The sequence below is a fragment of the Ciconia boyciana genome, chromosome 15 (genome assembly GCF_034638445.1).
Source record: "Ciconia boyciana chromosome 15, ASM3463844v1, whole genome shotgun sequence".
NCBI classification, from domain to species: Eukaryota; Metazoa; Chordata; class Aves; order Ciconiiformes; family Ciconiidae; genus Ciconia; species Ciconia boyciana.
The window spans coordinates 7,897,160-7,910,757 of NC_132948.1; the positions used below are offsets into that span (position 1 = coordinate 7,897,160).

The window sequence follows — 13,598 nt, forward strand, 5'->3', positions numbered from 1 at the left end:
GCAGAGGGGTCCGGCTTCCAAAAGTCGGGGTGCCCGCGGTCTGGTTCTCACGTGTGCGGGGAGGGTCCGGGCCTCCCAGGCTGGCCCTCGGCTGGCGTGGTTTGGGGAGGGCAGGCCTGGGGAGGGCAGGCCTGGGGGGCTCGGGGTGCAGCCCCGCGGCTCTGTGCCTTGTGGGCGGCAGGGTGCTGGGCTGGCGCGCTGGGGCATGCGGCAGCGCTGGGACCCCGGGCTGGGACCCCGGGCTGGGTTCCTGCCCGAGCGGAGGAGGTGTTCAGCTGCTGGAGAGAGCCTGAGCGTGGGGCTGAGGCTGGTGCCTTTGTGCTCCAGGGAGCCCTGGGCAGGCTTCACGACAGAGGGAATGGCCCCTGTGGCCATCTCTAGCCATCGCACTTCCTGGGCTTGTGAAACGCAATCTGGACACGTAACTACATCTCTGAGCTACTATTCAGATTTGCCGTCTGATAGTTCTGCTTTTCATGACAGCGGAGCAAAAGTCATTCAGTACAGCAGTCAGCCAGCATGCTGAGTCTCAGAGTTGTAGGACCTGGGTCTGCCCGAGAGGGTGGGGTGTTAACTGTCCCATCCTGTCACGCTGTGAGGCAAAACAGTTAACCTCAGGGAAGCAGCTTGATTAAGGATTTATCGTTAGCGGCTCTCAGAGCATTTGCGGTGCTAAGCTAACATGTTCCTGTTACAGCGTGTGACCTTGTTGGCTGGCCGGAGTCCACTTTGTGTGGGGGCTGCAGGCAGAAGTAGTGGGGGATTTTGGACATGGGGTTCTGGTGGGTTGAGAAGTCTGGTGTACAGGGAAGAGAGTGGGAAGCTTGCGTGTGCTCTCTGTAGAGCCACATACGCTTTAAAGAAAAAAAGCTTCCAGAAAATCTGTGGATAGTCTGTATTTTAACACATCGGAATCGTCTGCTCAGGCTCTGTTGTATTGGGAATTGCCCAGTTACATACCAGATTATTCATGAAGTAAGAACTTAAGCTTTAGAAGTCGTGAAAGAAACAAATGCAGTTTTTGTGGGAAAGCACTGGCTTTCGCAGTGTAAAATGCTGCTCAGCTTTCACAGCGTTTTTCGCTGGCTGAGTTGATTTACGTTCTTTTGCTGGTTTATGCCACTGTCAGAAAGAAGACAAAGTTAAACGTCTAGAACATTTGAGAACTTTGCAAAGAGGCTGAGAGGAGCCGAGACTGATAGTGCCCGGCATATCTATGGCTACTTCTGTGTAAAATAACCGACAGTAACACAAAGCTGAGTGTTATGCAGTGGGACTGCAGGTCTAACTGGTAACTCCTTGCTTGCAGGAAGAGATGTCGGGAGAAAGTGTGGTGAGCTCAGCAGTGCCGGCGGCTGCGACTCGCACTACCTCCTTCAAAGGGACTAGTCCGAGCTCTAAGTATGTCAAGCTGAACATTGGCGGTGCCCTCTACTACACCACCATGCAGACCCTGACCAAGCAGGACACCATGCTGAAGGCCATGTTCAGTGGCCGAATGGAAGTCCTCACGGACAGCGAAGGTAGGGGGCTGCTCCTCACATCCCTCGCACCAGCTTCCTTCCTCTTCAGGGACTGGAGGAAAATATTAGAGAACAGAGAGTATCATCTAATCATAGGCCCAGATATTTCTGCATTTGATTACTGTTAAAACTCATAGCTTACACAACTGAGAAAAGATGTGGAACCAAAGACACGTATGACTTGAATAGTTGTGTAAACGACAAAAGGACAGTAAGGAGTCCCAAGGCTTCTGTCAGGCCCAGATAGCACAGGCTATCTTTTTCTTTTGAAATACTAACGCTAAAGCTCTTAAGCATATGGAAAATGGTGGGGATAGCGATTAAGAAACTATGAGTCATGAGTTGCTTATTTACTTTGAAGCTCAGAAGGCAGTTCCCTCATCTTGTTTCCTTACCTCAAATACAAGTATAAAATTTACTCTGAAGATCGGGAGGAAGGGTTATGAGCTAAAAGCTGATTTTTTTTAAATGAAGCTATTTTCTTGTGAGAGTACTGATTGTTCGCTTTACTAAAAACCAGTTGCAAAATTTTTAGAAAATTTGCTATAGTTTACTGACAGTAAAAGGAGAGAGCTAGCAAATGAGTCTCTCCACGTGAAATGTGTCTGGAAGGAAGGAATGTGCAGTATGTCAAACTACAGTCTTCTAAAGGAGCAGCATTCAAATACTTCACTTCCTTAGCAGATAGGTTGATTTATCTTCTGCTGAGATTCTTTAAAAAATTTATGTTTAAATTAATAATGTAGCTAAAATACGTTTGTGATAACTGCAACTGGTATATTGGCATTCTCATATTGTGGGAGTGTCACAGAGTTTAACTGGAAGCACAGCTTTCTATTTATGCCCTGATGTTTTGCCCATAACTGTGTTTATGGACTTGGATACCTTGTCTTTAACAATAGCTACTGCATCGCTGAGCCTAAAGGTTCAAAACAGCTTTCTTGTGACTCGTTAATTATTTGGAAATTTTGTTTGAACTTGCTGAAAGCATAGAAAATGTAGTACGTGGTTAGATGAATTGGACTTAGTTTTGAGTGCTTTAGAATAGTCTATATTTAGAGGTCATGTGGAACAACTGATGGATTTAGTGGGGCTCTTGTGATAAGCTTTCTTGAGATAGGAGGAAGTGGATTTGGAGGAAAAAATTGTAAAAAATACAACCTAATTATCTGAACATTCCTGTTTTAGCTAGAAGTCCCTGTATTGAAGCTGGGGAGAAAAAGCTGCATTGTTCCGGGTGTTATACCATGCCTTTTGCAAGTTTTGGCTGCTGTAAAGCAGGAACATTGGCGCTGTGGTTTGTGGGCTCCAAATCAAAGGGTCTCTGGGCTACCTCTCATGGGTTTGTGCAGGTTGCATAAATGGTTTGCATAAAAAAGCCAGCCTGTGGGTCAAACTGAAAAAAAACCTGTCAAATGGGAATCAGCACCCTTACTGGGAAGACTGGAGGGGTGTTGTAGTGGAAAGGTTGTGAACCAGTTCACTGAAAACCTCTCCCCTTGCTGCTAAACTCCAGGCAACTCCAAAAGTATCCTCCTGTCCCTCCCTAAAGCTGCTCTGGGTTTCACAAAATTTGATAATTCAAGACTTCTCAAGTCCTTCAGTTTGGAAGTGGATTGGAAATTCCAAATTAATTTTGGAAGCCCACCCTGGCGTGGTCCCATCGCTTCCTCTGCGTGTCCTGGGCAGGTACCGCAGGAAGGCTGGTACATCGCATTCCCAAGGCTCGGAGTCCGTGTAAGTGCAGGTACTTTTTGCTGGAGAGCAGTTGACAATATTACTGCTAATATGAGGGTAACTGGAGTTTAATCTGCTAAAATATCATGCTTGAGACATAAAATCGCAAGTTTATTTTACTGTGAATCCCACAGTGTCTGTGTGGGATTGTTCCATTTAGCCAGTTTGTGTTTTAATAGGAATTTGATACTTCCTGTATGTTGTAACCAAGACACTCCCATTGCAGCAGTTCTTGCTTTATCTCTCCTTGCCTAGTACGATGCTGGAAACTGGGACAATAGCATTATAGCTGTTAAAGGAAACTCTTTTTATCTTAAATTCTTCAAAATACTGCTAATTGGTCACACCCAAAATCTGGCACAAAACAAAGTGTTTCTTAGGAAAAGTAGCCAGACTTGCAGAGAAACTGGAAGGAGTAAAGTTTTTAAACAGTCTGTGGAATGTGTCACGCGGGGTCCTCCTCTTTGTTCAGATGCATTCTTCTGACCCCAGCACCATCTCCCCAGCTCTTTCTCAAAGCTTAGCAATTGCAACATGCTGCTGGTTGGGCCGTAGGAGAAAAGACTGGAGTTCTCTGGTGGTGGGTGGCAGATTATTATTTTCAGCTTAGAAATTGTTCATGAACTGTAGCAAATCAGCATATTTTGAAAATTTTATTTTTATGGTAATGAGCAGATAGAAGGATGTGAGTTTTCCAGGTGCATCCATCTGTTTCCAATTTTCTTTTCTGCAGTGTGATTTTTTTTTTTTTTTTTTTTCCCCTCACTCCCCACTGCTGTTAACCAGTTGATCGATTTGCATGTTTTTCATTCAGCTGCTTGTAAGGCTGTTGAGCATCAGGCAGTCGTCAGTGTCAGGCTACTATTTCATCTGTCAAGGCTTGCTCAGAAAATGTAGCCTGGTTTAGTTTGAGTGTTTGGATGCTGTCCCTGAGACTTCTTGTAAAACAAAAGATTAATTTCCTAGAAGTCTAACGTGTGTACATACAGTTCATGGATTATGTATTCCTACCTCAGTAAATGGATCACAGGACATTTTTGTAACACTGCAATTAAAAAATGGCTTTAAATGACTATAGCTGAAACCCACTTCTTAGGCTCTGCAGAGCCATGACTGAGTGGCAGCAGGGTCGCTTTCCTGTGAGTCATCTCGCTTTGGCTGTATACTTGGCTGTTTGGCTAAAACAGAAGGTTTTTTGAAAGCTCTTTTAGCAGTCACTTGTATTTTGCAATGCTGCTTGAAATATTTTCTCATCCCCCCTCCACATGAAAGTGAGCAATTCTGCTTTGGTTTCGCCATCTGTAAACATAAAGTTGCAGCAGATTTTTACAGCCTACGGAGGGAATCACAGCAGAGATGATAACAAAGAATTTGGGGGATCACAATTCTGCTCTCAGCCTGCCCTTTACCTCCCTACGTGTTGGCGTACTGTAGTAAACTCTGTCAACGGCTGCATTTGTGGAATATGGATGTCCTTGTTTATTACCGTGTCTTGTGCTCCCTCTTCTCTTTAAAATGGGAGATCTCGCTTTACGTACCTTTGCATTGACAAACGGGCTCTTTTCTCTTCTGGTTGGTTAGGTATACTGTATTCATTAGCCTGGATCAGTCTTTTGTTCTTTGATTTCCCTGTCTCTAGTTCTGCCTCCAGCTTTCTAGTTTGTTATTACAGTCTGTAAAATTACAATTGCGAGCACACGTTGTGTTTTATGTAGACAGCAGGGTAACGAGGGAGATGGAAAGCCTGTAGTAAACTGCTGGAGAGTGTCTCAGTTTTCTGCAGAACAGCATGAAAGGGCTATGTTCACTTTCCAAACTGAACCAAATGTTCAGACTTTACTAGTAATTCCATTCATGCAGAACATACAGGGCCTGCTTTAACCTACTTTCCTTATTTGTCCAAAATATGACTCCTTCCCCACAAGCGTTTCCTCGCTGCATTCCTGAGCTGCAGACCGTAAGAGCGGCCATCTGTTCATTTATGGAAACTCGAGCCTCAACATTGCCTAACAATTCTCAGTAGTCCGGCCTGATTCAGGCAACAGACTGCCAACAAGAGGTGAAGCGCAGATCCTTTGATCGCCAGCTAACTGGAAAGCATTTCGGTTGTAGCTCTGTTTTCTTTTCTTCACACTGTTGTCAGTACATAGCAGGGCTGATGAGCTCCAGGGCAGGAGCTGTACGTTACATTCTGCTTATGCATGCTGTCACGTCATGTCTTTCAGCGGTTTAAGACATTGTGCTAATAACCACTTTGTTCTACCAAATTAATGCACTTTGGGAATATAGAGACTGAAACAGCGTTTGCCATGATACTGCCAAATTCTGCACTGCCTTTCTCTTGCTGACCTTTTTGCACATCTGCTGGAGATGGTGGATCACGGTGGGTCCCTGTGTTGTATTCAGGTGCAACAACCTTTAGACAATCACGTCTGGTTGGCTCTAGTAAGCTGTCTGTAAGAAACAGCCACACATATGTGTAACAGGGCCCTAAGATAGAAGGCAAGAAAATAATAATGTGCCAGGGCTTCAGGAGAAGAGGAAGAACAGAGATGGTTAGTTTGAGAATGAGAAGTATTAATTCCTCTGTTTCAGGTAATCATTTGTCAATAACTGGGGAACTATGAGAAACAAGTGAGCTTCCTACCTTACTCCCACATACTCTGCACTTGAAACGCAGGAGGAGACAATAAATTCCCTGTGCTTTCTGCTCGTCTGCTCGCCAGCTCAAGCAAGGAACTGGAGTTAGTCTCTCTTGGCAGGAACCTGCTTGGTACAGCAGTCCCAGGCCAGCGTCAAGGTCTTTTTGCCATATTTGCCTCTGCTTCTGCTGTACTGTGGTGGTCTTTTGTCCCTAGGATGGATCCTGATTGACCGCTGTGGAAAACATTTTGGGACAATACTGAACTACCTGCGCGATGGGGCTGTGCCGCTCCCTGAGAGCCGCAGGGAGATAGAAGAGTTGTTGGCTGAAGCAAAGTACTACCTGGTCCAGGGGCTGGTGGACGAGTGCCAAGCAGCCTTGCAGGTAGGTCGCAGAGCTAAGGAGGAGTCAGGTTACTCTGGCTGCAATGAGGGGTCAGGAAGAGGAGGCTGCTCTGGGTAGGAAGCAGCATCTGGGCACAGCAAGATTTTCTGCTGGTCTCCACTTGGTGCCTTTTTGAGGCTGGGATGAAATTGAAATACTTCATGTCATTGGTCTGCTGGAGTCTGGTCACATCCAGAAAAATGTACTGAGTCGTTCTCAACATTTAGTGCTACCCAGTTACAGTGAGGGATAAACAGTTGCTCAGTTTTCCTCCGCTGACTCCTGGGAGTGTACAAGGAGCAGCAGCCTGGCTCCTCTGCAGTGTCCTGCGCTGCCGTCAGGGTCTTACATGGTGAAATGGTCCGTCATCAGCACGAGCTCTGAGACAAAAGTTAATACTTCCAGCATCAGCCAGAATGGGGTAGGTCCTTTGGCCAGACCAGAGCAGCTTCTCATATCCACAGTAGCCACAGGCTGCCGGGAGTCCCATTTTGTTCTTTGTTTTCCTCTGGGGTGCTCATCTTGGGTTTGAAGCCACTGTTACTGGTGTCCTGTTTGAGTGAAGCCACATTCCAGATCCTGCCATTTAAATAGGTGCAATAACATTCAGTCCCTGTGTTTGCAGAGTGGTAGAGAGCACAAATGAACGTCTCAGGTGGTCCCAGAGGAATGCTGCCCGGTACCTGGAGTGCCAGCCTGGTTCAGAGTGTGGACCAGAAACGGCCACTCGGTGCGGTGTAGGGACAGATTGCACACTGAACTCTTCAGCACAGAATATGCAGGACCTTCCCAGTTAGTATGAGTGTGCCCTGAGTGTGCCCCTATTTACATTCAGCTGCTGTTTGATTCTTGTTTCAGCAGAACAAAGACGCATATGAACCGTTCTGCAAGGTACCAGTCATCACGTCTTCCAAAGAAGAGCAAAAACTCATAGCCACTTCTAACAAGGTAAGGGAGGCCAGGCTGTGCTGTGGCTTGGGAGGGTGCTGGCCTGCTGCCCTGGGCTTGCATGGGACCTTGACCAAGTATTCTTTAGAAAATGGTCTTTAGTTCTCAACAATGGGCTTGCTTACCTTAAAATACGTGCACTTCAACTGTTGAGCTGCAAAGCACCGAGAATCTACAGCAGACTAAACATTTATTCTGAATTAAAAGTCAGCCTGTTGCTCAGGCTGGGCCTGGCCATGTATTTCTCCACATAAGGTATTAAAATAGAGGGCATAGGCAGTAGCAGGCTGATTGAGGAGATCCTTGGGGCTATTAGATCTTCCATTTATTCGCCCACTCTGGTTATTAACGACAGACACTTTCTTTAGCTAAAGTGAATCAATGACTCCTGTTTCTGGAAGCCTGCTGGCTGTGGCAGGTAGAGGGGAGGATGCTGGTGATAATGATTAGCCTTGGCAAAAAGGCAGCGAGCGGGTGAGAACAGATTATGATCTAGTCATAGAAGGGGTCAGAAGGGATTGCAGCCCCATTGCCAACCTGTGCATGACAGTTTTGCAGCAACAACAGTAACAACAGCAACAAAATCCCATTGGGCTTGTGCCTGATGGCATGGTATCGTATTGCAGCTTTTCTGCTGTGTGGTCTTGGACTGAGCTGAGATTCCAGCTCTTAGTGCACTTCCTGTAACTGATCTGTCGTTTGTTTTTCACAGCCAGCAGTGAAGTTGCTATATAACAGAAGCAACAACAAATATTCCTACACCAGGTAAATGACTTCAGCTGGACTTCTTCAAAGTTTTTCATAGACTAAAATCCATGATAAGCATTTGCTTTTTCTTCACTCAGAACCAATGACAGATTGGTGTTGGCACGCACTCAATTTTTTCCCAGTTAATTTCAAACTTTAGTCAGAAGGGAGCCTACGGTCATCAATGGAAGGCTAAGCGTGTGCTATTTCTGTGCCAGAGGAGTTCCTCTAATACTTGGTGCAGCTGGCAGAGACTGCTGGCCTGCGTTCCCCATGGGCTACAGCACAGTAGTTGAATACAGGAAGCCTTCCATGATGCAGTGTTCTCAATAAGTGGTAAAATCATCAAGTCTGGGACTTTGTCCCCCTTTCCTTATGTCTGTATATGTTTCATGACATAACGCTGTTTCCATCCAGTTGGTGCTGAGTTTGAGCTTAGGAATGGTTTCATTTGGGTGATAGAGTTTTATACACAAATGAAATGGCCTTGGACAGTATTATTCACAGTACTGTTGATGTCGTATTACTGCTTCTTCAGCAGCAGGTTTTCCTGCTTGTACTAGTCAAATGAGTTATCCACTGCAGTCCTGGATACCAACTGTAAACACTAGCTTGGTAGAGACACAGTAAGTCAAAGGAAACTGGGCGTACGGGCCTGTAAGTGCTCACTGCCCGAACCCCCCTTCTATTCTGCGTGCTGTCTTAATTACCCTAACGTGACCGCTGGCTTCCTTCGTCTCTCACAGCAACTCTGATGACAACATGCTGAAGAACATTGAGCTATTCGATAAGCTGTCCTTGAGGTTTAATGGGAGAGTGCTCTTTATAAAAGATGTGATTGGAGATGAGATCTGCTGCTGGTCTTTTTATGGGCAAGGGCGGAAGATTGCCGAAGTCTGTTGCACTTCCATTGTTTATGCTACTGAGAAAAAACAGACAAAGGTACGAGTAAACCCCTGAATGCTTCCAGCAACGGGCTGAGCTGCTGTCAGACTGGCATCCTGACATCTGTTCCATTTTGAACACTCCTTTCATTGTTTAGCATCTCTATAGAATAATCAATGCCATTCAAAGTGGGAGCAGCACAGTGGAGCTCATCCTGTGGGTTCGTTAGGGCAGGGACTGCTTGGCTGTGGCACTTAACACAGGGCAATTGTGATAGTCCATAATGCAAGTTCAGTCCAGTTCTTGATTTTTAGACAAACTTGCTCACTTAACCAAGTTTGGTTTACATCCCTGTGTGAAGACAGATCCTGGTGAGCAATGGCCTCTTACCTTTCCCAGGAGAAATCTGTCTGAGTCTGCCCTGTGGGCAGGCCAGTTCTGAAAAAAAACCAACCTGGTTGCTGGGTCTCAAAAGGTGAAAGCAAATAATAGAACAGAAACGGTTGTGCTAGAAAGGATTTCTGTGGCCAGGGTCCAATTAAGAAATTTTAAAACCAGAAGGGTATCGGGAATTAAAAATGTGGTAACCTGGTGCCTGCAGTGACTGGCAGTAGTTGAGAGTGACCTTGTTTCTCTTGGATGGGCAGGTGGAGTTCCCAGAAGCCCGCATTTACGAGGAGACACTGAACATTCTGCTGTACGAGTCCCAGGACGGGAGGGGACCCGACAATGCGCTCTTGGAAGCCACAGGAGGGGCAGCTGGCCGCTCCCATCACTTAGATGAAGATGAGGAGCGAGAGCGCATTGAACGCGTGCGAAGAATTCATATTAAACGTCCGGATGACAGGGCCCATCTGCATCAGTGAGCTGAGCCACAGCCGCAGACTGCGCAGCTCTGTCTGGAAGGCGCTGCCCTTCGTCTGATCGATTATCTGCAGCAGAGGACCAGGCGGTTTAACTTCTGTTCAGCAAAGTCTGTAAATTACGTTTTGTAACAAACTAGATTTTTTGGGGTATTTAAATGCAGTAGTTCTAGGACAAGAATAAATAAGGTTACTGGGCATACGATAGATACTGCAAGGACCTATTGAGCATCTGGAGAAATGCCCTGAATTTTTAGCACTCTTGTCTTTGCTATTTTGTGGCTAGAGAGGAAGAGGGCTGGCTTCCTTTGGCTTTAGTAATTATCCTGCACTTTAAAAACAAACAAAACAAAAAAAAAACAAACAAAAAAAAGGTCAGTCAGCCATATACCTTCCCTCCAGGCACTCATTGACCCTGTCTTCTCTTAGGCGTTCAGGCGTGGGAGAAATGCAGTGACCTAAACACACCAGAGCTACTGCAGAGCTCCCTTTCTCCCAGGCCTGTAGGTGATAGGGTTGGTAGCTGAGGAGTACCTCGGTGTGACTCCCAGGACAAACGATGTGTGCTGACTCGATTCCTGTACTGCTGGGGGGCAGAGGGAGCCCTCTCGGAGTGGTGGGAGGGAGCAGGGGGAGCTGGTTGGGCTCGGCTTGCGGCTGGCTGTGGCTCCCTGCAGCTCTCGAGCCCTGTTCCCCAAAGGGTTCAGTGGAGCTTCTACAGCACTGAACTGTGGAGACCCACCCCAGCTTTATCCGTGCAGTTCAAGGGTGGAAGATGTTAAAATTCCTCCAAAAGGAAGATCAGGAGCAAATTGTATGAGATTGCTTTTCCTGAGGGTGGTGTTGCTCCCAGTTAGCACTTAGAACTTCTGCCTGACCCCAGGTCTCAGCTGGGGAGTTTATTTCCATCAGATCGCAGGTCAGTAAGCTGTGCTTGCTTTATTACAGGTAAAGCAGCAGTTATCACAGGTTCAAACACTCCCCGTCAGCCTAGCGTAGGTAGGAGGCCAGCAGCCGTAGTTCAGTTCTGTAACCGATACAGGAGCATTATCTTGCTTTGAGCGAGGGCAACGCGAGTACCACGGGGAAGAGGAGTAGGCAGTGGCCCAGAGGCAGTTATTCCTTGTTTGACTTTATCCTGAGCATATTCCAAGTCTTTTCAGAAATGGCAGCTGTGTGTGAAAGGGCAGAGCTAAAATGTTGTGTAGAGAAGACGTGTGTAGTCTAGTTTTCTAAGAGTACTTTTCTATTATAAATGAATGTTATCTACCTCCTCGTCTCTTGTTGCCTATTGTGGAGTCAAGTAACAGTTATAGTGGAAGATTGTGTATTATTCAATAGGACTGGACGCTAAAGGATAATGAGCAGAGCCACAGCTGTAACAGTTAATGTAACAAATCCTGAGAGGGAGAGAAACCCAATGTAGGAAGTCTTAACCTTACAATCAGGGTGGCACCTTGGCAGACACCAGAGTACTTTGGCCTATTCTAGAGGTTTTTTGACCCTTCATCTGGAATATCTAGCACTGGCCTTAATCTAGTACAGAGCAGCAGCTCCATGTTCCTGTTTCTCAGTGAGGTGGTTATTTGCTTTTGCCCAACTTCCTGCTGCAAGGATTCCTACTCCTGGCTCAGGGCTGTTAAAGGCACGTTAACATTTTAAAGACCAAAGGTGTTATCAGCATCACCAGCTAAGTTACTCCAATGCTTCTATTTCAAATACCAGTTACATCCCAAACTATGTGTAGCTTGTCTGTAGAGGCTAAAATAAAGCACGAAGTGTTTGCTCAGTGGTACACTTTTGGATCATCAAGTAAAGCTAAAAAGATTTCAAAGTTAGGCTGAGGTCATCGTTCTAGTAACCAAAGAGTTTTCTAAGTTACAGACAGCTAGTGTCTGTAACTTGTTGTACCTGTCTCCTCTACTCTTTCTTTTTCAGCTACTGTAAGTACGAGCGCAACAGTAAACAGAGGTATCAGTTATACTGTAGTTCGGCAGCTTCAGCTACATCCTGACATTTATGGGCTTCTATTTTAAGCTGTACTTACATGTGTTTGCAACACACTTGGGGTTTGTAGAAGTCCATAGTGCTGATTGTTGTGAAGGACCCAGCGCCTCTCCCTTCTTACCTTCCTTAAGTGATAAGCTGGGGAGTGTGGAGGGAAAGTCCTCTGAATTGCTCTCCAGTGCTCTCCAGCACTGTGTACTTTGACACTTACTGGCATGTTACTAGGCTGCGTATGGGTTTCTGAGCACCTGTAACAGACCTACTGCCCTTGAAGGGGTCTAGATTCTGCACTCTGTAAAGCCTTCATCTAACTCCCACATCTCAGCAGTCCCACTGTGCTCCTGCTGGCCATCAGTGGGTGAAAAGGAAACGACAGCCGATTACTGTAGAATACGCCGATAGTCCTGCAGCAAACCCTGCTCGCTTCATTAACGCTCGAGAGCTTGCTCTCTCCTGTGAGATAGGAGGGACAGGCCATCTTCATCCTCAGCTGTGCTGAACTACCTGCTTTCCCCATACAGTGCAGGGGAGACTCCACCAACCCAGCACTGGCTGCTCAAACAAAATCCAGTCATGTCCTGTGGGGCAAGAGCAGGTTCAGCTCCAGGAGGTGACGTGTTGACACCAGTGCTAAGCACCTGACAGATCACATCTATGTGATTAACTTCTCTGTAAATAGATTCTTAACTGGCTTCAGGATTTCCTCTTTCAGGTTTTGCAAACTGAGTTCTTAACAAACAGGGGATGATTTCTTTTAATCTTTGTACAGCAGTTTATATAGCTATTGGTTTAGTAAGTCACTCCAGGAGAGTTTGAGTAAGTTTCAGTTTTGTTACTGCATTTACAGGCAGACTCTGCCTTAACACACTCCTGACTTAACCCTCTGTGTGCTGTAGTTGTGTAGTAAAGATGTACTGCTCGTGTTAGAATGTCCTTTACCTACTGGCTACTTGTCCTTGGTCTGTGGAGAGAGACTTAGTTAATGCCATCGCACAAATGCTCTCAGCCCTTGAGCCTTTTTACTGTAAATGGTTTTGCCTCTACAGCTTTCAGGTGAAGATGGGGTACAGGGCAGCTGGCCTGGTCACAAGCAGCTCTTCAGATTATCTAGTACTACCCCCTATTAATGGGGAGTGCAGACCTGTCTGCTTTGATTCTCTAGCACCCCACAACAGACACTAATAGTGACAGTACAGCAGACTACAAGCTCACTAAAATCTTACTTGTGGAAGTGGTTTTGTCTATCAGCATAATGCAGAAGAGCTGGACTACAATCTGCAGCTTGTAACACAGTTAGGGCTGCACAGTAGAGGCGAGAGTGACCACCAGCCCCTGGCTTAAAGCTCCCTGACAAGTGGGAGTGAACACCCTATGTCAGTGTAGCTGTAGCACCAAAGCAGGTGCTCCTGCAGGTTTTGGATCCCACCCTGAGCTCCACCTGCTGCAGGACAGCACCTGGTTAGAGCCCTTGGGGAAGGCTTCAAGCTCCAGTCTTACCTTAGAGCAAAGGGTAGGCAGAACCTTTCAGTTTTAATGGAGTTGTTCCATTTCACAGACAATAGCAGCACATTCATCTGTTCTGTACAATCATTCCCTCCCACTTTATACTTATGCACAAAAAAAAGCTTAAGCTGGATTTCAGTGTATGGTTGATGTTTGCAATATGTACTTTTTTTTAAATATAACACAATAAATTAGAAGGTATTTCATATTTACATATGAGTCGCTTTATTACTTGTTTGAAGCATGCTGTCCTCATGGTCTATGCAGCTGGAAGGAACTTTCAGGAAGAAATACCAGACATCATCCTCCCCCCAGCTGTTAGTTTTAGCTCCTGGCACTGCTCATGGCAGGGACACC

At 46.1% G+C, this 13,598-nt stretch overlaps 1 protein-coding gene across 3 annotated transcripts in view; it reads left to right on the forward strand.

Annotated features, from left to right (window-relative positions):
* The window catches only part of KCTD10 (potassium channel tetramerization domain containing 10), a 13,836-nt gene extending 389 nt beyond the window's left edge, over nucleotides 1-13,447 (forward strand). The window contains exons 1-7 of one of the 3 annotated variants that reach the window (XM_072879870.1): nucleotides 12-421; nucleotides 1,310-1,523; nucleotides 6,119-6,288; nucleotides 7,150-7,236; nucleotides 7,949-8,001; nucleotides 8,730-8,925; nucleotides 9,516-13,447. In XM_072879870.1, the coding sequence (XP_072735971.1) occupies nucleotides 206-421; nucleotides 1,310-1,523; nucleotides 6,119-6,288; nucleotides 7,150-7,236; nucleotides 7,949-8,001; nucleotides 8,730-8,925; nucleotides 9,516-9,734 (1,155 nt within the window). In that variant the 5' untranslated portion in view covers nucleotides 12-205 and the 3' untranslated portion in view covers nucleotides 9,735-13,447. Of the gene's footprint in view, nucleotides 1-11; nucleotides 422-1,309; nucleotides 1,524-6,118; nucleotides 6,289-7,146; nucleotides 7,237-7,948; nucleotides 8,002-8,729; nucleotides 8,926-9,515 lie in introns of those variants that run through there. The other 2 variants (XM_072879872.1, XM_072879871.1) reach the window with 2 other exon arrangements.
* Nucleotides 13,448-13,598: the final 151 nt, after the last annotated feature.